Below are 24,788 nucleotides of genomic sequence, written 5' to 3' on the forward strand. Positions count from 1 at the left end.
ACAACCAACTTTGGCTTTTCTTGCATCCTTCAATCAGTACCTGCTATTACATCAGTCACTTTATCTCTAAAGTGCAAAAATAATGGGATTGTTATTCGGGATGATTTAATACATGATTTGTTCAGTAATAGTTTTATTCTGTAGTCTGTGGCACAGAATTTGGTTTGGCGAAAATATCTTAGATTCTCTCCATCCTGAGGAATTTTGTTACTGAAGAATGAAAATCTCTTTAATGCAGTTTTATGACATGGACACTAAGGATAGGTTTTGTGAAAGCTTTATATAGAAACTGGGAGCAGAATTATTTTTTAATTTCACTGTAAATAAATTTTAAAATTTGGTTCATCGTTGTGATGCCTTTCAAAAATGTTTGATTAAAAAGAGACAAAAGGGTTATCAGCTTCTCTGTTAAGTAGAACTTAAAGATGGTAATGCCTAAATAAGTCACAGGCATTCAAAAGCTAGTCCTGGGCAGGAAGGATAGGGAGAAGAAGTGAGTTACGGGAAGTCAGTGGTGTGGCCTCAGTAGCATAGGTTTTCAGTTTCTCTGAATCATCTTGTAAAAACAGAAAGAGAAACTAGAAACCAAAGTTTAAAATCCATAAAACAATTACAACAAACCATATGACATGCTATCCCCGTGAAACTCAAAACATAACTAGGTGAGGCAAACTATCAATAGTCTCTAGACACCGTTGATAATTGACATCTGTGCAAAAGCGAGAAGGAAGCAATGGGGCAACATCTGATGAACCTTAGAACAGGAGAATTCCAGAATAGCCAACAGTATCCACTAAAAGACTATGCTGGCCAATTAGATAGCAGTAGCTGAAACAGAGGAGTTTTATTCTCTCCATTATTGACTGGGTGAAGGTCTACCATAAGAAAGACCGAACAGACGGGAGTAGTCTACCTCCTGTGAACACTGAAAACTGACTTGCCAAGGTGCCATTCTAGACCAGAGCCCTAAGGAAAAGGGAGTGGAATAAAGCCTTAGGAAAATTTTATGCTGGAAGTGGAATAAAATTTTATGAAAGGGACAATAGAGACAAGAAGAGATGGAGACAGTCCATATAAAAGTGAGGCAAAGTCATAGAACCAAGAAATCTTAGAAAACAAACCACAAAGCAAACCACTGTATTTTTTAACACTGCCCAGAAACAGCTTTGTGAACTTATATTCCCTGAACCTCTACTCATTCTAAAAGTTCAAGAAATTGAATTCACATAAAAATGAGCTACAGAAAGGTATTGAGATCAAATTACATACAAAGTTATTAAACGAGAAAAAGGGACAGAATATCTCTCCAGACATAAAAACTTGCAATGAAAAAAATGCACACAAGATAGACCAAAATTATAACCAAAACTAGTATCTATTTCACAATGAGTTAAAAGGCATTAAGAAAATGAGGTAAGACATGAAGGAACAACGTATATCAATTATGAAAATGTGAGAATGAGATGACAGAGAAAATTAGAAGTAAATGAAAAAAAAATTTCAGAGCTGAAGCCTCAAATAGAAGCAAGACAAGAGCAAATGATACCATTTAAGAAAACAATCGGCAGTGGAAAGATGAAATTTTAAAAACTAAAGTAGATTTAAAAGATTCAAGAAAAAGTAACAATAAGAAAGATAGGCAAAGAAGACAAATTAGAGGCGCCTGAAAAAGAAAAAACCAAAGCAGCATAACAGAATGGGTACTCAGTAAATATTTTTTGAGTGAATTAATTTATTAGCTATAGCATATAAAATATAGTATATAGAAATGCATATTAAAAAAGACATGGCATATTAGTATGTTTTAAAACAGTATTTTTTTAAAAAATGAAATGAAGCCTGGGATTATTTTTTATTTTATTTTTTATTTTTATGAAACATAGTGTATATATTTATGGGGTTCATGAGATGTTTTCATACAGGCATGCAGTGTGTAATAATCACATCATGGAGAATGGAGTATCCATCCCCTCAAGTATTTATCCTTTGTGTTACAATCTAATTATACTTTTAGTTGTTTTTAAATTATTGACTATCGTCACCCTGTTGTGCTATCACACAGTAGGTCTTATTCATTCTTTTTTTTATTTTTTATTTTGGATACAATGTCGCGCTTTGTCACCCTGGCTGGAGTACAGTGGCGCAATCTCAGCTCACTGCAACCCCTGCCTCCCCGGTTCAAGTGATTCTTGTGCCTTAGCCACCCAAGTAGCTGAGATTAGGCGTGTGCCACTACGCCTAGCTAATTTTTTTGTTTTTAGTAGACGTGGAGTTTTGCTGTGTTGGCCAGGCTCTTCTCCAACTCCTGGTGGCCTCAAGTGATCCACCCACCTCAGCCTCCCAAAGTCCTTAGATTACAGGCATGAGCCACCGTGCTTGGCCTGTGGTTTTTTTTCTGTTTGTTTTAATTTAAATCCTTTTAAAACTAGAGATGGGGTTTTGCCATGTTGCCCACTCTGGTCTTGAACTACTGGGCTCAAGCGATCCGCCCGCCTCGGTCTCCCAAAGTGCTGGGATTACAGGCATGAGCCCCCGTGCCCAGACTAGGTCTTATTCATTCTTTCAGTTTTTCTTTCATACCCATTAACCTTTCCCACCTCTCCCCTGACTCCCCCACTACCCTTCCCAGCCTATAGGAATCATCTTTCTATTCTCTTTGTCCATGAGTTCTATTGTTTTGATTTTTAGATTCCATAAATAAGTGAGAACATGCAGTGTTTGTCTTTCTGTGCTGGACTTTTTTTACTTGACATAATGATCTCCATTTCCACCCATGTGGTTGCAGATGACAGGATCTCATTCCTTCTTGTGGCTGAATAATACTCCATTGTGTAGATACCACATTTTCTTTATCCATTCATTTGTTGATGGACACTTAGGTTGCTTCCAAATCTTGGCTATTGTGAACAGTACAGCAACAAAGAAGTGCAGGTATCTCTGCGATACACTGATTTCCTCTCTTTGGGTTATATTAACACAGCAGTGGGGTTGCTGGGATCATATGGTAGCTCTATTTTTAGTTTTTGTTTGTTTTTTTTTTGCAGTTGCAAGATTTAATAGAGTGAAATAGAGGGAAAACAGAGCTCCCATACAAAAGGAGGGGACCCAAAGGGGGTTGCCCTTGCCAGCTCGAATGCCTGGGTTTATATCGCGATCCTTGTCCCTCCCACTGTGCTGTCAGGCAATAGATGATTGGCTATTTCTTTACCTCCTGTTTTGCCTAATTAGCATTTTAATGAGCTCTCTGATTGATCGGGTGTGAGCTAAGTTGCAAGCCCCGTGTTTAAAGGTGGATGCGGTCACCTTCCCAGCTAGGCTTAGGGATTCTTAGTCGGCCTAGGAAATCTAGCTAGTCCTTTCTCTCAGTACCCCCTCTCAGCAGGAAAACCTAAGTGGTGTTGGGAGGTTGGCCGACGACTGCTCTAACTGCTTCCTGCTGAATTGGCGCGTAGTAGGGGTGGTGCAGTTGAGATTTCCTCCGGAGGGGTGCCTTTGATGTCATTAACATCAGAGCGTGGGCTAACAGGCCGGTCCAGGGGTCCGTGGTAGATCTTAGTCATGGACTGCATCTGGGGCTCCATTTGAAGAACAATTTGTAGTTTTACAGCTTTGATTCTGGAGGAGACAAACTTAACAAGGAGGTTAAAGATACAGGGATTGGGCCAGGCTCGGTGGCTCACGCCTGTAATCCCAGCACTTTGGGAGGCTAAGGTGGGCGGATCACGAGGTCAGGAGATCGAGACCATCCTAGCTAACACGGTGAAACCCCATCTCTACTAAAAATACAAAAAATTAGCCAGGCGTGGTGGTGGGTGCCTGTAGTCCCAGCTGCTCAGGAGGCTGAGGCAGGAGAATGGCATGAACCCAGGAGGCAGAGCTTGCAGTGAGCTGAGATCGCGCCACTGCATTCCAGCCTGGGCGACAGAGTGAGACTCCGTCTCAAAATAAAAAAATAAAAATAAAAAGATACAGGGATTGAAATGTATGGCCTGCAGTGCAGGGGATTATTTCTTTGGCACACTTTACAGGCCCCGACTCTCTGCTTGATAGTTTTGAAAAGGCCTGGTCCAGTAAATAATAATTTGGCCATCTGGTGGGTGCTATCAATGCCTAAGTGAAATGTTTGGTGAAGGGTTTTAAGTAATTTCCATTGGTTAGCTGCAGGCAAAAGTATTTTTCCTTCTTTGGTGGCTAGCCATCCTGAGGGGAGGAAACTATGTCCTCGTGAGGTTCCCCATTCTATTTCTTCTTCTGAGTACTGGGGCTTGGTTTCCTGGAGGGGATTACCCCATACTAGGGGTCCTTCTATAAGCATTTCTAATGGAGGGTCCTGCCTTGCGGCTCTTTTGGCTTCAGTATCCTCTTGGCGGTTCCTTTCTATTTCCCTTTCCTTTCTGATGACCCCGGCAGTGTAAAACTGCTACCTCTTTAGGTTTCTGTACAGCCAATAATAATTTCCTAATGGCTTCCTGATGTTTGATAAGTGTTCTCTCCAAAGTTAGGAATTCCCTTTCTGTCCATATTGCTGCATGGGCATAGAGGACTAGGTAAGCATATTTAGAGTCTGTATATATATTTACCCTTTTTCCTTCTAATTTTAGTGCCCGAGTGAGGGCTGTTAGTTTTGCCAGCTGAGCACTAGTTCCTGGAATGAGGGGATTACTTTCAAGTATTCCATTATCACTGACCACTGCATACCCCGCTTTTCAAAGTCCTTTTTCTATGAAGGAACTTTCATCAGTATACAAATTGAGGTCAGGATCAGTCAAGGGAACCTCTGAAAGGTCCCCTTGAGTGGCTTAGGTTTGAGCAATTACTTGTTGACAGTTATGTTCTATCTTTTCTTCATTGTCTGGAAGAAATGTGGCTGGGTTAAGAGTTGCACAAGTGCACAGTCACAGCACTGGCCTTTCAAGTAATAGAGCCTGATATTTAAGTAAACAGTTGTCTGACAGCCACAAGTCTCCTTTAGCAGCGAGTATACCATTCACATCATGAGATGTCCACACAGTAAGATCTCTTCCCTGTATTATTTTAACTGCTTCAGTTACTAAGACTGCAACTGCAGCCACTACCCATAAACAATGAAGTCAACCCTTTGCCACTACGTCAGTTTTCTTACTCAGGTATGCCACGGTTGCAAGCTCGTCCCTCAGACCTGTGTAAGGACTCCTAGAGCTATTCCTGTTTTTTTGTGATATATAAAGGAAAGTCTGGCCCCGTTGGCAAGCTTAACACGGGGCTTGGGTTAGGGCCTTCTTTAGGGCCTGGAAAGCCACTTCTGCTTCAGGTGTCCATCTTACTAAATGGGTATTGGCTTTCTGAGTTTCCTTAATTAGTGTATATAATGGTCTGGCTATTTTGCTGTACCTGGGAATCCATATTCAGCAGAAACCTGTTATGCCAAGGAACCCTCTTAGTTGCTTTATGGTTTGGGGATGGGGATAAGCCAGTATAGGCTGGATACATTCCTCAATGAGGGCCCTGGTGCCTTTGGATAATTTTAGCCCCAAGTATTTAAACTGCTGTGAGCAGAGCTGAGCCTTTGGTTTGGAAACCTTGTAGCCACAGGTGGTGAGGAAATTTAAAAGCACTTGGGTGGCTCAGTGGCACAAGGTTTCTGAATGGGCGGCCAAAAGTAAATCATCCACGTACTGAAGGACAAGAGTGTCCAGGTATGAGAATTGGCTCAAGTCTTGGGCTAATGCCTAGCCAAATAGATGAGGCTATCCCTGAACCCTTGGGGTAAAACATTCCAGGTGAGTTAAGACGTTGGGTTTGAAGGCTCTTCAAAGGCAAACAAGAATTGAGAGTTAGGATGTATAGGGATGCAGAAAAAGGTATCCTTAAGGTCCAGGACTGTAAACCACTCTGCTTCCTCTGGTATTTGGGAAAGCAGAGTATAAGGGTTAGATACAGCCGGGTATAGAGGAACAACAGCCTCATTGATAATCCTGAGATCTTGCACTAACCTCCACTGTCCATTTGGTTTCTGTACTCCTAAAATTGGAGTATTGCAGGGCCTATTGCATGGTTTTACTAGGCCTTGGGCTTTTAGGTCCTTAACAATCTTTTGGAGTCCTTGTTGGGTCTCGGGTCTAAGGGGGTACTGCCTTTGGTAGGGAAAGGAGGTGGAATCCTTTAGTTTAACTTGAACAGGATGGGCATTCTTTGCTCGTCCATGTTGTCCTTCTGTTGCCCAGACTTCAGTATTAATTCCTTCCCCAAGCAGGGGACAACAAACGGGTGTTCCTTCTCCTATGTTCAGGTGTGTAATGGCCCCTACTTTTGCTAGAATGTCTCTCCCTAACAAGGGAGTGGGGCTTTCAGGCATAATTAGAAAAGCATGTGAAAAGAGTAAAGTTCCCCAGTCACAACTTAGTGGCTGGGAGAAGTATCTAGTGACTGGCTGTCCTAGGACCCCTTGGATAGTGACAGATCTGGAGGACAGTTGTCCAGGACATGAGAGTAAGACTGAGAAGCCCACGCCAGTGTCCAGGAGTCAGTTAATCTCCTGGCCCTCAATGATCAAGCACACCCAGGGCTCTGTGAGGGTGATGGCATGAGAGTAAGACTGAGAAGGCCACGCCACTGTCCAGGAGACAATTAATCTCCTAGCCCTCAATGGTCAAGCATACCCAGGGCTCTGTGAGGGTGATGGCATGGGCTGGCGCTTGCCCCGGGCACCCTCAGTTCTGCTGCTGGATCATCTGGTTAGTGGCTTCTGACTCAGAGGACCTTCGTCTCCTGGGGTAGTGGGCCTTCCAGTGATTCCCTTGACATAAGGGACATGGACAAGGGGGTGGCTTATTTCTACTTGGACAATCTTTTTTTAAAGTGTCCTTGTAGACCAAACTGGAAGCAAGCCCTATTAGGCATTCGATTTGCCCAGCTTTTCCCTTTTCCAGAGCCTCCAAGGTCCACTTGCCTAAGGGCCATGACTAAAGCGGTAGCCTTTTTTTTAATCCCGTTTGTCCCGTTCCGCCTGCTCTTCCTGATCTCTATTATAAAAAAACGAGGTTGCCAAGTTCAGTAGAGTTTCTAAGTTTTGCTCTGGGCCTAAGGCGGACTTTTGAAGTTTTTTCCTAATGTCTGCAGCTGACTGATAAACTTATCGTTTAAGATTAGTTGGCCTTCAATGGAGTCAGGTGACAGGGAGGTATGCTTCCTTAATGTCTCTCTTAGTCTATCCAGAAAGGCAGTAGGATTTTTTTCCTTTCCCTGTGTTATAGTGGACATCATTGAATAATTCATAGGCTTCTTCCTAGTTTTTCTTAGTCCTTCTAGCACGCAAGTTAGCAAATGTCTGTCGCACCAATCTCCATGTTCTGATTCTGTGTCCCAGCGAGAGTCAACACTGGGAGCTGCCTGCTGGCCTGTGGGGAATCGTTCTCTTTCCTCTGTTGTCATCCTATCATTGACCTAACTGAGATACCAGAGATTGCCAAACTCTCGGGCTGCAGTTATGGCGGCACTTCTCTCATTTGGGGTTAGTGTCTGATCTAGCAGTAACATTATATCTCTCCATGTCAGATCAAAGGATTGTCCTAACCCTTGTAAAACATTCATGTAGCCATCAGGGTTATCTGAGAATTTACCTAGGTCTATTTTAATTTGCTTTAAGTCTGAGACAGAAAAAGGTACATGCACTCTGGCTGGGCCGAATTCTCCTCCTCCAACTGCTTGGAGGGGGCATAATTGGGGAATATTGGCACTCTGGTTCATTGTTTAGCCCTTTGTCTGTCTCCTTTGGACCGTTTGGGTTAAAGGGGGACGGTCCTTGTTGGAGAAGGAGTCGGGGGGACGCTGGGATAGGGAGGTAGACTGAGGGCTTCCTGTAGGGCATAAACCACACTTTTTACATAATTGCAAGTTGTCTCTTAATGAAAAGAAAGTTTGCACATATGGCACTTCACTCCATTTGCCTTCCTTTCTACAGAAGAGGTCTAGCTGTAGGATGGTGTTATAATTTATACTTCCCTCACGAGGCCAGGTTTCTCCACCTTGAAGAGGATATCGTGGCCAGGAGGTACTGCAGAAGAGTATAAGTCATTTCTTTCTTAGCGTCTGAGGGTCAGATTGGTCCCATTCTCCAGAATACATCTTAGGGGCACTTTTGCCTTGAGGGGGGTGAATGTTTCCCATCTGAAAAAAGAACATAGGGATGCCAGCAACCCTAGGAATTTTCCAATGAGCGTTAGTCCTAGGGTGTCCTGTAAGGGCCTAATGCTTATTCTTTTACAGGGTGCGTAACCACCCATGGACCTCTGCTTATCGGGTTAGTTACGCTTACCGATGTAACAGTCCTGCACCTGTTTTCCTGCCTCTCTTGACCACAAAGAAAAGGGTCCGAGCTGCTGGATTCTAGTGGTCTTTTACCAGCGTACCCAACATTGCCTTTGTGCTCAGGGGTGAGTTCCTTTCTAGGATGCGTAACCACCCATGGACCTCTGCTTATCTGATTAGTTACGCTCACCAATGTAGCAGTCCTGCACCTGTTTTCCCGCCTTTCTTGACCGCAAAGAAAGGGGACTGGGCTGCTGGATTCTAGTTACTTTTAGTTTTTTGAGGAACCTTCAAACTGTTCTCAATAGTGGTTGTACTAATTTACATTCCTGCCAACAGTGTACGAGGGTTCCCTTTACATCCTTGCTAGCATTTGTTGTAACCTGTCTTTTGGATAAAGGCCATTTTAACTAGGGTAAGATGATATCTCATTGTAGTTTTGATTTGCATTTCTCTGATGATCAGTGATGTTGAGCACCTTGTCATGTGCCTGTTTGCCATTTGTATATCCTTTTTTGAAAAATGTTTGTTCAGATCTTTTGCCCATTTTTGATTGGATTATTAGATTTCATCCTATAGAGTTGTTTGAGCTCGTTGTATATTCTGATTATTAATCCCTTGTCAGGTGAGTAGTTTGCAAATACATTTCTTCCATTCCGTGGGTTGTCGCTTCACTTTGCTGACTGTTTCCTATGCTGTGCAGAAGCTTTTTAACTTGATGTGATCCCATTTCTCCATTTTTGCTTTAGTTTCCTGTGCTTGTGGGATATTACTTAAGACATTTTTGCCCAGACCAATGTCCTAGAGATTTTCCTCAATGTTTTCTTGTAGTAGCTCGTAAAGATATGTAGAAAGAGGAAAGAATATAGGATTGGTGGGGAAAATAGCAGCCAAATCATGCAGGATCTTTTATGCTGTTAAGGATTTGTAGTATCCTATGGGTTTAGGTAAGGAAGCAATGTGATCAGTTTATGTTTTAGAAAAATAGCTAAACTGTGGTGAGAGAGAAAACTGGAAGCAAGCAGTTCTGTTGGGAAACTGAGGGGCATGGACCAGTGCGGGAGATCTGGGCATGGAGAAAAAGGTGAGATTACCTAAGACGGTGGAAATGGATAAGATGGTAAGATTCTAGAAACATTTTGGATGTTAAATTAAAAAGAAAAATACCTCAGTGACTAGTTGGATACGGGATTGGAGAAGGCAGAGAGTATAAAATAACCTTGAAATTTCTAACTTGCAAATGTAATAACTGAGAAGAGAAACTACATTATCAGTAATCTCTTTGTATGGGAGCAAAGTTCTACTGCATGTTCTCACTTTATTCAACACATCAGCCAATGATTAATTATTCTTTGTCTTTCTTACTAGTCTGAAACCTAAGAGAATTTTTCAAATATTTCTTTTCTAAAAGGAGAATTATAGTGGGATATTTTTTAGATTATAAAGGTAATAGATGCTCACTATTTTAAAAAAATTCGGATAATGCAGAAAGATATAAAAACTATTATATAGTCTAGAGAAAAGTAAAAAGCTTTCATCATCCATGGTTGACCCCTAGTAACATCTTGTTTTTATATACATCCTAACTTTTCTATGCAGATATATATGTAAATAAATATTTCCTATAAATAGGTTACTTTACCTGCTGTTTTATACCCTGCCTTTGTCACTTGATGATATAATGCATATTATTCCATGCCAAATATGAATCTATTTCATAATTTGTAATTGCTGTGTTGAATTCCATTGTATGGATGTACCATCATCAGTTTTCTATTTTTATCTTTTCTGTACAATACTGCCATGAATATTTTATACTTCATCTTTACAAGTTAATCATATCTGATTATTTTTCAAGATAAGTTTTCAATAGTAGAAATCCTGGGTCAAAGATACATGTTTCAAATTTTAATTCATACTTTGTGATTAGTTATGCCAATTTACATTCTACTCCCAAACTATTGGGTATAAACCCTATTTCTGTTTTTCTAGCTCCATGACTTTTCTCTAAAATTAGAATGCTAAATATTTATCTTTTAAGGTTGTTATAATTAATTCAGAGAATGAATATACATATTTAGCCCAATGTTTAATACCTAATAATTGCGTAATAAATGCCAGCGATTGCTTTTAATAAATGCAATATGTGCTTCCCCAAAGCCCTGTTAATACTGGGTAACATCAGTCTCTTTAATTTTTACTAACGTGGGAAAATGGTGTGTTATTTCAATTAGAAATTTTGGATGGCGAACATCTTTTCATGTGCTTATTAGACTTAGACTTTTTTGTGTATTCATTTCTGAATTGCTTTCCATTTTCTGTGATTACTTTGAAAATTTGCTTTTTTTTTTTTTTTTGAGATGGAGTCTTGCTCTGTCGCCCAGGCTGGAGTGTAGTGGCACGATCTCTGCTCACTGCAAGCTCCACCTCCCGGAGGGCATTCTCCCACCTCAGCCTCCCAAGTAGCTGGGACTACAGGCGCCCACCACCACACCTGGCTAATTTTTTGTATTTTTAGTAGAGATGGGGTTTCACCATTCACAGAATGGTCTCGATCTCCTGACCTTGTGATCCACCCGCCTTGGCCCCCCAAAGTGCTGGGATTACAGGCGTGAGCCACCACTCCTGGCCTTTTTTTTTTTTTTTTTTTTGAGACAGTTTCACTCTATTGCCAAGGTTGGAGTGCAGTGGCATGATCTCAGCACACTGGAACCTCCGCCTTCCAGGTGCAAGCTATTCTTATGCTTCAGCCTTCTAAGTAGCTGGGATTATAGGCATGCGCCACCACTCACGCTAATTTTTGTATTTTTGGTAGAGACAGTTTCACTTTGTTGGCCAGGCTGATCTTGAACCCCTGACCTCAAGTGATCCACCTACCTTGGCCTCCCAAAGTGCTGGGATTACAGGTGTGAGCCACTGTGCCCAGTCAAAAATTTGCTCTTTTTCTTATATTTGAGTATTTTTTATGTGTTATAGATGTTGACTTCTTTTTTTTGATACAGAGTCTTGCTCAGTTGCCCAGGCTGGAGTGCAGTGGCTCAGTCTCCGCTCGCTGCAAGCTCTGCCTCCTGGGTTCACGCCATTCTCCTGCCTCAGCCTCCTGAGTAGCTGAGACTACAGGTGCCCACCACCACACCCAGCTAATTTTTTTGTGTTTTTTTAGTAGAGATGGAGTTTCACCGTGTTAGCCAGGATGGTCGTGATCTCCTGACCTCGTGATCTTCCCTCCTCGGCCTCCCAAAATGCTGGGATTACAGGCGTGAGCCACCACGCCTGGCCAGAGATGTTGACTTCTAATTTGCAAACATTTCCCTACATTTTGTCATTTTTAATTGAATTATATATGGTACTTTTTAACCCTATATGTGTAAAACAATACATTTTTGGATAACTCTACCATTTATTCGCTTTATGATTTCTGGCTTTTCCTACCCTAAGAGTTTCAAAATATTTGTATGTAATTTTTTTGTTACATTTCTCACAGTAAAATTTTTAATCCTTCTGGAATTTCTTTTGTTTTAGGGTAAGATGGAGTTTTATTTTTTATGTACTAAATTTCCATTCAAATCATCTGTTTGATAACTTATCTAGGGCAAATTTCCTTTGATTCTTCTTTTTGTTTGTTTGTTTTATAGAGACAGGGTCTTACTCTGTCTCCCAGGCTGGAGTTTGGTGATGCAATCACCACTCACTGCAGCCTTGAACCTATGGGTTCAAAGATTCTCTCACCTCAGCCTCTCAAGTAATAGAACAGACACATGCTGCCACACCCAGCTTACTCTTTTTAATACTCTTCTTGGCTATTATTGCATATTTATTCTCCTAGGAAAACTTTGGAAAATCGTTCTGTAAAATGTAAAAAAAAAAAAAAAAAAAATGTAAAAAAAAAATTTGATCAAGTCGTTGATGCTGAGGCCAGTCACAGTGGCTCACACCTGTAGTAATCCCATCACTTTGGGAGGCCTGGGCAGGCAAATCGCTTGAGCTCGGGAATTCAAGACCAACCTGGGCAACATGGCTGGTATTTTTTCGTACAAAATATATGAAAATTAGCGTATGAAAAAGATACGAAATTAGCACGTGTGTTGGCATGTGTCAGTGGTCCCAGCTACACTGAAGATTGAGGTGGGAGGATTGCTTGAGCCTGGGAGGTGGAGGCTGCAGTGAGCCGAGATCACACCACTGCACTCCAGCCTGGGTGACAGATTGAGACCCTGTCTCAAAAAATAAAAATAAATAAAATACCCTTGTTGAAAAGTCACACTGAGATTTTGATTGAGGTTTTCAGATTTCTTGGAATAAATAGTAAATCTTGAGTGCGCTTTAAAAATCTCATGGTTACAACTGTCATTTCAGTTGAGCCTGTTAGAACATTCCAGAATTTTTATGTTATGCTTGTACATACAATACTATATAAATAGGTATTTCATAAAAATATGTTTTGATGGTGTTCATTGATTCAGAGACCAAAACTTTTCACTCCCAAAACTCAAAGGCATGCCATTTTCTCAATAGCAGGAAAATATATTGTACTTGTATGTGTTGTAAAACTTAAATTACTGTTTCAGAAGTGATTTCTATTATGTTTATACAAGGAGAAAATTCAGAGTAATTTACTTTAATGAATATGTAAGGCAGACTCTCTTCTAAAATTCTTTTATTACAGTACAAAATATAACTCTTTAGCTTCACCTATTTCAGTTCCATCTTAATGTATATTTGTTTCAGTAATGTTCCCCTTCCTCACATTTACTTTTTTTCTTTTTAGTTAAAAAAATTTTTGTTCCTGATGGGACCAAGAGTTCCAACACAAACGTTTAAATAGAGGAAAACTAAATGAGAGAGCCATTAAGGTCTTCTTATAAAAGCAGATGCTTGTTAGTCAGAGCTTACAAATTATTAACCCACATATCATAAACAAGAAATCTGTTTTTCAGGTTTCAGTTTCATAAATTTCTTGGCATAATCTAACATTTTAAAAATTAATATAACCAATCAGTGACTGTTTCAGTGAAACTAAGTATACAATTAGGCTTTACATCATATGTTAAACGTTTCAATAACCATGTACAAACAGCCTTTTGATGTAAATGGGCTTTTTGTTACCCATTATAGAGGAAATTGAGGTTTTGAGGAGTTAATGTCAAATGGTAGGAAGGAACGAAACTAATATTTTGAGTACCAAATGAACCAAGCACTTTATTCGGTGTTTTCTTGGAGCTTATTATTTTGAATAAGTAGATTATTTTCTGACAGTAAATTTGATCAAGTCATTGGTGCATTATATATAACCAAATTTGCCACCATATTACTAATTCTTTACTTTTTTTATTCATCTGTGATTGTTTACTCACTTTTTGTATAATAGAATACACGAATCCTGCTTTTTATAATTGAATAATCACTTTTCCCTGCTGCTGAAGATATCTGTAGTTGATTAAAATAAATGATCTCAAGCATTTTTCTTTGTTTTTCAGATTCCTGAATTTGACAACTTGTACCTGGATATGAATGGAATTATACATCAGTGCTCCCATCCTAATGATGATGATGTTCACTTTAGAATTTCGGATGATAAAATCTTTACTGATATTTTTCACTACCTGGAGGTGTTGTTTCGCATTATTAAACCCAGGAAAGTGTTCTTTATGGCTGTAGATGGTGTGGCTCCTCGAGCAAAAATGAACCAGCAGCGTGGGAGGCGTTTTAGGTAAAACATTTATGTTTTATTTTGGAATATTATTTAGCTTAGTAAAAATATATTATTTTAAAGATAATTGATTTAACACAATCTTCTGTTCATGTTTATTTTCTGTGTAAACTCCCCCAGAAATGGAAATATGTCAGTGTCATATTTTACCAGTCAAGTAATGAGTTAGGAACTCAGTGAGATGTCCTTTCTCAAAACATATGTTGGAGGTTCTTTTGTTCGTTTGTTTCTTTGTTTGTTGAGACAGAATCTCACTCTGTCACCCAGGCTGGAGTGCAGTGGTACAATCTTAGTTCACTGTAATGTTTGCCTCCCCAGACAAGTGATTATCGGTGCCTCAGCCTCTTAAGTAGCTGGGATTACAGGCAAGCGCCACCAGACCCAGCTAATTTTATATATATATATATATATAATTTTTTTTTTTTTGAGACAGAGTTTTGCTCTTGTCGCCCAGGCTGGATTGCAATGGCGCGATCTCGGCTCATTGCAACCTCCGCCTCCCAGGCGCAAGTGATTCTCCTGCCTCACTCTCCCAAGTAGCTGTGATTACAGGTGCCCGCCACCACGCCCAGCTAATTTTTGTATTTTTAGTAGAGACGGAGTTTCACCACGTTGGCCAGGCTGGTCTCAAACTCCTCACCTCAAGTGATCCACCCACCTCAGCCTCCCAAAGTGCTGGGATTACAGGTGTGAGCCACCATGCCCAGCAATTTTTAATATTTTTAATAGAGACAGGATTTCACTCTGTTGGCCAGGCTGGTCTCGAACTCCTGACCTCAAGTGATCTGCCTACCTTGGCCTCCCAAAGTGCTGGGATTACAGGTGTGAGCCACCACGTCTGGCCAGGTTTTGGTGTCACCTGGGACTCTAAGAATACATCACTGTAGTTACAGTTCAGCAATCAGGAAGCTACTGCTGCTTCTGTTAGTTCCCAAGCTACAGTGCACTTGCTAGATCTGTACTGAAAAAAACTGATTCCCTGTTCCTTGCTTATAAAGTCACACTTTTGTTTTCTGTCACAAGTTTTTATACTTCTCATTGATAATTTGCAAATGATAGTACTGTAGTAGAGAAAAGCTCCAACAGTAGTCTGCCCTGGGATGGTAACTCGAAAGTGAACTAAGAGATTCTTCTAATGAGAACATTATTGACATTTAACTTAATTCAACAAACATGTATTGAATGCCCAGACTCTGGGTTAGATGCTGATTTTTGACTGAGCATAGGTCCAGATTGGGCAGAAAGGCAAGTGAGATCAGAATGCAATTGATGGACTGTGAGAAGTGAGCTAAGTTAGGAAATTCAGGGTATCATCAGCACCACTGTGTGACTTAGGTGGTAGGAGAAGTAAAAGGATGAGAAGAGGTTACACACATAGGATTTTAAAATTCATTCCTGGACATGTGGAATATTTCTATGTAACAGTGAAATCAGGCTGTGTCCCGGTTCGTGGGTAACAGAAGTAAAGGTTAGAATTGAAGGCAAGAAATCTCTAGCAGAGAGTGTTTGTTGGGTCATTAGCATAATGAGTCCTTCAATCATAATGGCAAGTAAAGGAGTGGAAAGACCATCTGCACATCCAATGTGGAAGTCATCAAAGAAGGTGGGACGGTGCCTTGAATAAGGCTGCCGGTGAGAGGAAGAGGATGGCAAAAAGTACTGATTTCAATATTAAAAGAAAAAAGATACTGAAATTTTTAGAAAGACTGTGAGATCTTTGAAGGCAAGGGCCATCTCTTAGTAATATTTAAATTCTCAAATACCACCCAAGACTTACTCTATCAGAATCTCTAGTAGTTGAGAAATTCCTGGGAACTATTTTTTACCATACTCCCCTGGTATTTGTTAAAGTAGTTTTTGGGAGCCACTAGCCTAGAAAATCTAGTGTTGAGGGATTTTATAAACCTGCTACATCAGTCTGGGTTCAGTTGCAGGTGATAGAAAGCACTGTAGCTATTTCAGACAAAAAGGGGTGTAATTCAGGGAATTGGGTGCTTATAAAAATCATTGTAAAGCCAAAAGGGCGGGAATCTAGGTGAGCCGTAAGGGATAACTTCCCAAACAGCACCACAGAACTGACTCATCACTGGCAGAACTATTACCACATTCAGATAATGTGAGGAGTTCAGAGCCCCCTACCAAAATGGGTGGTTCCGGGAACTTACTCCTTTATCTGTGATCCAATAATTAAGAAGCTGTCACCTGGGGCTCTAAGACTACATCACTATATTACAATTCAGCAATTAGGAAGCTACAGCTGCATCTGTTCCAGAGGTACAGTGCACCTGCTAGATCTGCACTGAAAAAAACTGATTCCCTGTTCCTTGCTTATCAGCACCTCCAAAGATACTGAATACTGGGATCTTCTTTACATTGCTGAAATATACAGAGACACCAGAGCTCCAGTGCCTCAATTGTGATGCAGGCATCACCACACTTCCACTTTCCAAGCCTTATATGGAGGCATCTAATTGGCAAATTCTGAGTCATATCAAGTCACTTAGCTGCAGGGAAGCCTGAGAACTTTCTAACCTACCTGGTATCAGAAGGTAAACTGAAAGGAGAATAGAATGGAAGTTGAGGGCCAATGCATTATAACCACCACAAGCATTTATTAAATACTGTGCTGGTATTGAGGACTACATTTTTCCTAGAAATCCCCTAGTCAGTTTTCTGCCATTCTCTACAGTGATGACCTTCTCCATTCATAATTCCGTTTTACTTATCTCTAAATCTGCCTTCTATCTTTTATCCCCACCATGCCACTAAAATTTCCTGACAAGATTACGGCTAAATCCAGGCCGGGCGTGGTGGCTCGCGCCTGTAATCCCAGCACTTTGGGAGGCCGAGGCGGGTGGATCACAAGGTCAGGAGTTCAAGATCAGGCTAGCCAAGGTGGTGAAACCCCATCTCTACTAAAAATACAAAAACAATCAGCCAGGGGTGGTGGTGGGTGCCTGTAATCCCAGCTATTTGGGAGGCTGAGGCAGAGAATTGCTTAAACCCGGGAGGTGGAGGATGCAGTGAGCCGAGATCGCACCACTGCACTCCAGCCTGGACGATAGAGTGAAACTCCGTCTCAAAAAAAAAAAAAAAAAAAAAGATTATGGCTAAATCCAAAGAATAGTTCTTTCTTCAACTTATTTCATTTATCCACAGCATTTAACAATGTTGACCATTCTTTCTTGAACTTCTCCCTTTTCTTGACCATCATGTAACCACATTCTCTCTTTGTACTTTCTTAGTCTCCTCCTTGTCTTCTTTTCTTCCTTTGCGTTTCTTAAATATTAATGTTTCTTAAGTTTCTGTCCTAGGCTGTGAGTGATTTCATCCAATGGCTTTGATTACTATATCTCTGCTGATGACTCCAAATTTATCTTTCTGGTGGATCGCTTTCTCCTAAGCTCCTATATATCCAAATGCCTACTGAATGTCTCCTTTTGGAAACCCCAGATATACTTCAGGGTTAACATATTTAGAACTGACCTCATCTTCCCCTTAAAACAGTCTGCCTTCTGTGTTTCCTATTTCAATGAATGGCAACACCTGCCACTAGCTACCTAATCCGAAAGTCCAAGAGTTATTTGGACTTCTCGCTCTTCCTCATTCCTCACATCCAGTCCTCTTTATCCAGTCTCAAATTTGTCACATCTGTCTACTTCTTTTCATCTTTAATGCTACTGTCTCAGCCTAGACTACCATTATCTTAATCTAGATTACTTCAATAGTCTTACCTTGTTCCTGTCAAACATTTTCTTTATTGCATCCAGATTAAACATTATGGCTGTTTAATTTTCTACCTCCCCACTAGAGTGTAATCTCTGAGAACAGAAATAATTTTTTTTTTTTTTTTTTTGGAGAGTCTTGCTCTGTCTCGCGCAGGCTGGAGTGCAGTGATGTGATCTTGTCTCACTACGGCCTCTGCCTCCTGTGTTCAAGCGATTCTCCTGTCTCAGCCTCCCGAGTAGCTGGGACTACAGGCCGTACCACCACACCCGGCTAATTCTTTTTGTATTTTTAATAGAGATGGGGTTTCGCCATGTTGGCCAGGGTGGTCTCAAACTCCTGACCTTAGGTGATTCACCTGCCTCGGCCTCCCAAAGTGCTGGGTTTACAGGTGTGAGCCACCGCACCTGGCCAAGAATAATTTCTCTTTTGTTACATCCCAAGACCTTGTGACATAACAACATTGAATAATCGTTTGGTCAGCCAAAGAAGGAAGGGAAGAAAAGAGGAAAGAAGACATTGCAGATAATACAAATGAGTTGATATCCTCAGAGTTTTTGTTATGTTAAAGAGGTTGGTGAGAGAGAAATTAAACTTGAAGAAGAGTTTGTTCATCACAGAAATAGAATTCTGTGGGGCACAGTAGATGAAGCTGGTAGCAAGGCTGTAGAAACTATACTCAAAGCAGAGCTTCCTAACTTGTATGTCATGTGGCATGCTGGTACGCTGCAGAGGGGTGGCAGTAGAAGTCAGACAGGTAGTAGGACACCCATATTCAAATCCAGGTTTGCCTGACTGTAAAACTCAGGTTCTTTTTCGTAAATTCTGTTGCCTCAAAAATGTGATGATTCGACAGTTGATTTCATTAATGTCATTAGGCTTTCATTTTAAATGTTTTTAGGAAACACAAAGATAGATATTTCAATTTTATAATTGTATTTTTATATAATCTTAGGGATAATTTTAATGATCTTAAATGTATACATTAAATGATGATTAAAATCATTAAATGTCATTATCATTACATGTAGTATATATAATGAACATTTAAAGCTATACTTTTGATCTTATTTTTAGAATGAATTTGCCATATATTTGTGACAAGAATTATTTTATGTTTTTAACATTCTGTTAAAATGTCCTACTTCTGTATTCCTAATCCAAAAAATTCAATTTTTTTTTTTAAATGAGACAGAGACTCACTCTGTCACGCAACCTGGAGTGCAGTGGGTACCATCATCACTCATTGCAATCTTGAGCTCCTGGGCTCAAGGGATCCTTTTGCCTCAGCCTCCCAACTAGCTGAGACTACAGGCACATGCCCCTGTGCCTGGCTAATAATTTTTTTTATTTTTGTAGAGATGGGATCTTGCTTTGTTGCCCAAGCTGGTCTTGAACTCCTGGACTCAATTGTTCTTCCCACCTTGGCCTCCCAAAATATTGGGATTACAGGCATGAGCCACTGCGCCTGGCCTGAAAAATTCAATTCTTTAAATAAACAAAACAGACAAGTCTGAGGCTCATTGTTGTCAATCATAATCATTTCAAAACTTGTATGTTTTGAACGTTAAAACTGGTGAATTACTATTTTAGTTATAAAGGCACCTACATAGCAGTTTATGTAAAGATCTTCACTTTTTTTCAGAAAACTTAAGGTACTTTTTTCCCTTAACCTTTAAGGTCAGCAAAGGAGGCAGAAGACAAAATTAAAAAGGCAATAGAGAAGGGAGAAACTCTTCCTACAGAGGCCAGATTTGATTCCAACTGTATCACACCAGGTAAATTCACTGAGAGAAAAATTATGACAGAATTGAAATATAATTGAAAACTTGGTTTTTAAATGTATTTTATTTTCTATGCTCTATTTATTTTGGCCTTAGGGTTCCATTTACTGTATTTTCCCACTTAAGTTTGCTCATGAGATGGTTTGGTCACCTTGGTCATAAATACTCCTACAAAAACTGTAGGGATTTTCAGATGTAGATAAATTAGAGCAGATATGGACAGGAATCTCCCAGGTGTACAGAATTGCAGACCTTGAAGAAACTTATGTTTATATATCTTTCTGTCCTACTCCTGCCATTTATTTATGTTAAAACAGACTCAGTGAGGTTGTAGCTTATCAAGTTGATGTAGCTAGATTGTGGTAGTGAGAGTACGAAACTGATTTTCCTAGTCCAGGGCACTTACTACTCTGCTTCTCAAAATTAGTTAAGATTTTTATGACTTTAAGGAAAATGAATTTATCAGTATTATGTTTAATTTTGTATGCAGCCGCATACTCTATACTTCTACAACCTTTGTCTAACATCATTATAATTCTTTACTTTGAATGAAAATCTTAAAATCTAACTTTCTCATCAGTTCTTTACTGACAGTGGTAATTTGCCCTTTCTTTAAGTGCATTGGTCACAGGTTGCTCAGTTTAACAACCAGTTTTATCCTGATTGTGGTTTTAGACTGTATTGCTTTTGACTGTTGACCATCTGAGCCTTTCCCAAAATGTAATCATTGTAGACTCAGGCTCCAAATTAATAATAATTTTTCAGAATAATAATTTCAGTAGTAATATTATTATTATTGACAATCTGATTTAAGCTGCAAGCCTTAAAAAAAAAAAACTTCAGAATTCAGCAGAAGAAATAGAAGGTTGAGGTTCATTAGAGAGTTGAAACTCTGCCCTTATATGAAAATTCCTGAAGTACGGTGCTGAGACACTAGTAAAATTCCTTGACTTTCCCTATGTGACACTGATTTTATTTAGGGGGACTAGTGACATTAGAAACAGTTGTGATATTTGCAAGGGAAAAGTACATTACTTGTTTTTCAGGATAAGCAAGAGAGCTTTTGACCTTCTTTAGAGATCCTATACCTACCTAGCTATTCCCTGCGCACTCAGATTCAGTTATGTGTTGTCACTGATAACTTAATGTTTTTATGTCTTTCTTAGATTAACCTTTTTAAAACTTATTATTTTTAGGAACTGAATTTATGGCCAGGTTACATGAACATCTGAAGTATTTTGTAAATATGAAAATTTCCACAGACAAGTCATGGCAAGGAGTTACCATCTACTTCTCAGGCCATGAGGTTATTATCTTTTTTTATTTAAAGAGTTTTAAAAAATTATTTAATATTCTCAAGCATACACTATATTACTGCATTTTTAAAAACATTTTATTTAGACTCCTGGAGAAGGAGAGCATAAAATCATGGAATTTATCAGATCCGAGAAAGCAAAGCCAGATCATGATCCAAACACCAGACACTGTCTTTATGGTTTAGATGCTGACTTGGTAGGTATAATTTTTATTATTATAAACTTAGGCATTGGTAATTAAATATCTAAGAGATTTTATTTTGTACAGGAAGCTTACTGGCTGTGGCAACAAATATTGGAGACACAATAATGATTGCTATTTCTATCATTACCAAATTTCTAAAAATCATTGGAAAATGAGCTTTTTAGCCATAGTTTATTGACCAACAGGTCTCTATAATTCAGATGTGACTAATCCTAGTGCTGTGAATACTTTGCCGAGGTCAGAGAATTGGGGCTGCCTTTTTACCCTCAGGCTTAATACTTGGCTTTTAATACTTCCTGATCTGAAAACTCCGTGCTCCAAATACCTTTAGTAGACTTTTTTTGGCATTAACTTTTTATTATGGAAATTTTCAAGCACAAACAAAAATAGAAAAGGTAATATAATGAACATCGTATACCCTTCATCTAACTTAAATAATTTTAAATTTCTACCCCAATCATCTGTCTCCTCTCTCTCCTACCCGCTCCCCGCCCGATTATTAAAGCAAATCCTGAATATTTTATCAGTAATTTGTGTATGTTTCATAATGTTTCTCTAAAGGATTACGGTGTTTTTTTAAGAAAAAATACATAACCACAATGCCATCATCCCACCTAAAACAGAAATTAAGCTTTTCTTAATATAGAAATAACCAGTTAGTATTATCATTTCCCTGATTGCCTCATAGATGTTTCATTTTGTTTTCTTGTTTGAATCAAGATTGAAATAAACTATGCAAGTACATGGCATTTGATTGATATGTTTCAACAGACTGTTGACTTACTTGGGGTATTAGAATACTGTGTGAGACGCCGGGCAAGGTGGCTCATGCCTGTAATCCCAGTTCTTTGGGAGGCCGAGGCGGCCAGATCATCTAAGGTCAGGAGTTCAAGACCAGCCTGGCCAACATGGCTAAACCCCATCTCTACTAAAAAATACAAAAATTAGCCAGGCATAGAGGCAGATACCTGTAATCCCAGCTACTCCGGAGGCTGAGGCAGGAAGAATTGCTTGAACCTGGTAGGTGGAGGTTGCAGTGAGCCAAGATCACACCACTGCTCCAGCCTGGGCAACAGAGCGAGACTCTGTCTCAAAAAAAAAAAAAAGATTACTATGTGAGAAAATTAACTGAAAGTGCTCTTTTCCATTTTTTTTTTTTTTCCTGAGTTTTCATATACTGGGGCTATTCTGGTCTCCAAAAGAGTCCTGCATCCTTTGGTCATAGAAAAGCTGCTGCTTCTAATTTCTAACCAGTTCCCCCACGGCAAGTAGAAATATGTGAAAACCAAGAGAAGATATTTGGGATTTGGGGGGATAGGAAGAGCAGAGGGGATAAGGGATATAGGGTAATGGTTATGAAAAGCATGTGAGCTAAGCTGAACATATTTTTCTTAGAAAAGTACACTTTATCTCATTCATAACCTACAAATAGATCATATTTTGTTATTTGTATATTTAATGTGCTAATTGTTTCTTATTCTTCCTTGTATAGAATTGTTTTTTAATTGCTTTTGTGAACCTAATATTATTAAAAGTGGGAGAACAAAAACATTTCTTAATCATTTTTCAACAGATTATGCTTGGATTAACAAGTCATGAGGCACATTTTTCTCTCTTAAGAGAAGAAGTTCGATTTGGTGGCAAAAAAACACAACGGTAAATTATATAGCATATATGTTGGAAGAAAGAAATTACGCCTGGATAGTAATTCTTTAACAGATACATGATTTGTAAATACTTTATCTCATTCCGTAGGTTGCCTTTTCACTATGTTGATAGTGTCCTTTGATGCACAAACGTTTTTAATTTTGTTATAATCCAACTCATTTATTTTTCTTTTTTTTATGAGTTTTCAAGTTTTAACTTTTATGGTTAGATCTTTGATTCATTTTGAGTTAATTTTAGTGTGTAGTGTAAGGTAAGGGCCCAACTTCATTCTTTCGCGTGTGGATATCCAATCTTCCTTGCATTATTTGTTGAGAAGACCAGCCTTAAATGGGCCAGATCTAAGTAGTTTCTTACATCTACTATATGTTGTTTAGGACTCTTAATTCTGAGAATCCTTCCACAGAACATATAATGTAAACCAATTGTTTTGAACTTTAACATGTGTTATCTATTATTGCAATTGTATTTTTATCTTTGTTACCCTGCAACTTTCATATAAATTGTATGCCTTAATTACAAGACCTGACTATCTTCTAATGATACTTTTGATTTAAGCTTTGTTACATTTTTAAGCTGGGACCTTAAAAATAAAAATCACTGTGTCTTGATCATCTGACTAATTCCAGGGTATGTGCTCCAGAAGAAACTACATTTCACCTTCTACACTTGTCTTTAATGAGAGAGTATATTGACTATGAGTTTTCAGTATTAAAAGTAAGTATTAATAAAGCCATTGACCAAGGATTTCCATTGCAGGAATTTTCACTGGATTTGACTTTGTTCTCCATTTTACTGTAGGAAAAGATCACATTTAAATATGATATTGAAAGGATAATAGATGATTGGATTTTGATGGGGTTTCTTGTTGGTAATGATTTTATCCCTCATCTACCTCATCTACATATTAATCATGATGCACTGCCTCTTCTTTATGGAACATATATTACCATCCTGCCAGAACTTGGGGGTAAGAAGTATTTAATAATCTCTCGAGGATACTCTAATTTAGTGCCACCTTACCCTAAAAATGCGACTTGGTTTAGTAGATTATTGCATGCACAGCTAAAGTAGAAAAACATTGAGGATTTATTTTGGTCTAAGGTGCTATCCTCTGAGGTCGTCATTTTCAGTGATTCACAAGGAAAGAAAGTGAACAGAGTTAATGAACCTCACTTATTGATAACTACTGTTTGCCTTTTTATTTATTTATTTATTTATTTATTTTTTGAGACAGAGTCTCGCTCTGTTGCCCAGGCTGGAGTGCAGTGGCGACAGTGCAACGTTTGCCTTCTGGATTCAAGCTATGCCCGTGCCTCTGCCTCCTGAGTAGCTGGGATTACAGGCATGTGTCACCATGCCCAGCTAAGTTCTATATTTTTAGTGAAGATGGGGTTTTATCATATTGATCAGGCTGGTCTCAAACTTCTGGCCTCAAGTGATCCGGCCTGCCTCGGCTTCCCAAAGTGCTGGGATTACAGGCGTGAGCCACCACACCCGGTCTAATCTTTGCTTTTAATTCCTTTAAGAAAGCCAGCATACTTTATTGGTTTTACTTTTTTCATATTTAAGCATAGAACTTCAATTTTGTTTTTGAATGGATATGCATCAGAGTGTTTAATATGCAGCAGTGATTTTTCAGTGAAAACAGAAAATTGACAAACATAGTGATGCCGAATAAAACAGACCACAGGGTAGCAGGACATCAGTCCTTAAGTTAACATATATTGAAGGATCTAGATAGATTATAGAACATATTTAATTTAATTAATTGTTACCAAATGTTAGATTATTATTATGTGGAACCTAGAATTTCTTATATTTGGCTTTGGTGCTTCCATGTTGCATATTATAGTAGCATAAAATTCATAGAAACTAGGGCCAGTTTGGATATAGTCCAACACTGTTTTTTCTTGATTAGTACTGTAGAACATGAACATTCAACATTTTGTAGAAAGAATTTTGTAGAATTGTTTAGAAAAAATGTCAGCTTTTAATACAGATTTAAACTTTTGTTTCTTTTAGGTTATATTAATGAAAGTGGGCATCTCAACTTACCTCGATTTGAGAAATACCTTGTGAAACTATCAGATGTA

The 24,788-nt window shown here is 39.1% G+C and overlaps 1 protein-coding gene across 3 annotated transcripts in view; it reads left to right on the plus strand.

Annotated features, from left to right (window-relative positions):
• The window catches only part of XRN1 (5'-3' exoribonuclease 1), a 137,933-nt gene that overhangs the window by 1,351 nt on the left and 111,794 nt on the right, over nt 1-24,788 (plus strand). For all 3 annotated transcript variants that reach the window (XR_004246223.2, XM_032144161.2, XM_032144162.2), the window contains exons 2-9: nt 13,764-13,996; nt 19,403-19,500; nt 20,703-20,812; nt 20,908-21,018; nt 22,601-22,683; nt 23,322-23,409; nt 23,494-23,662; nt 24,718-24,785. Coding sequence is in view for 2 of the 3 variants with exons in the window: in XM_032144161.2 (XP_032000052.1) it covers nt 13,764-13,996; nt 19,403-19,500; nt 20,703-20,812; nt 20,908-21,018; nt 22,601-22,683; nt 23,322-23,409; nt 23,494-23,662; nt 24,718-24,785 (960 nt within the window). In the remaining variant the exon portion in view is untranslated. The remainder of the gene's footprint in view (nt 1-13,763; nt 13,997-19,402; nt 19,501-20,702; nt 20,813-20,907; nt 21,019-22,600; nt 22,684-23,321; nt 23,410-23,493; nt 23,663-24,717; nt 24,786-24,788) is intronic.

The sequence above is a fragment of the Hylobates moloch genome, unplaced genomic scaffold, assembly GCF_009828535.3.
Source record: "Hylobates moloch isolate HMO894 unplaced genomic scaffold, HMol_V3 SCAFFOLD_22, whole genome shotgun sequence".
NCBI classification, from domain to species: Eukaryota; Metazoa; Chordata; class Mammalia; order Primates; family Hylobatidae; genus Hylobates; species Hylobates moloch.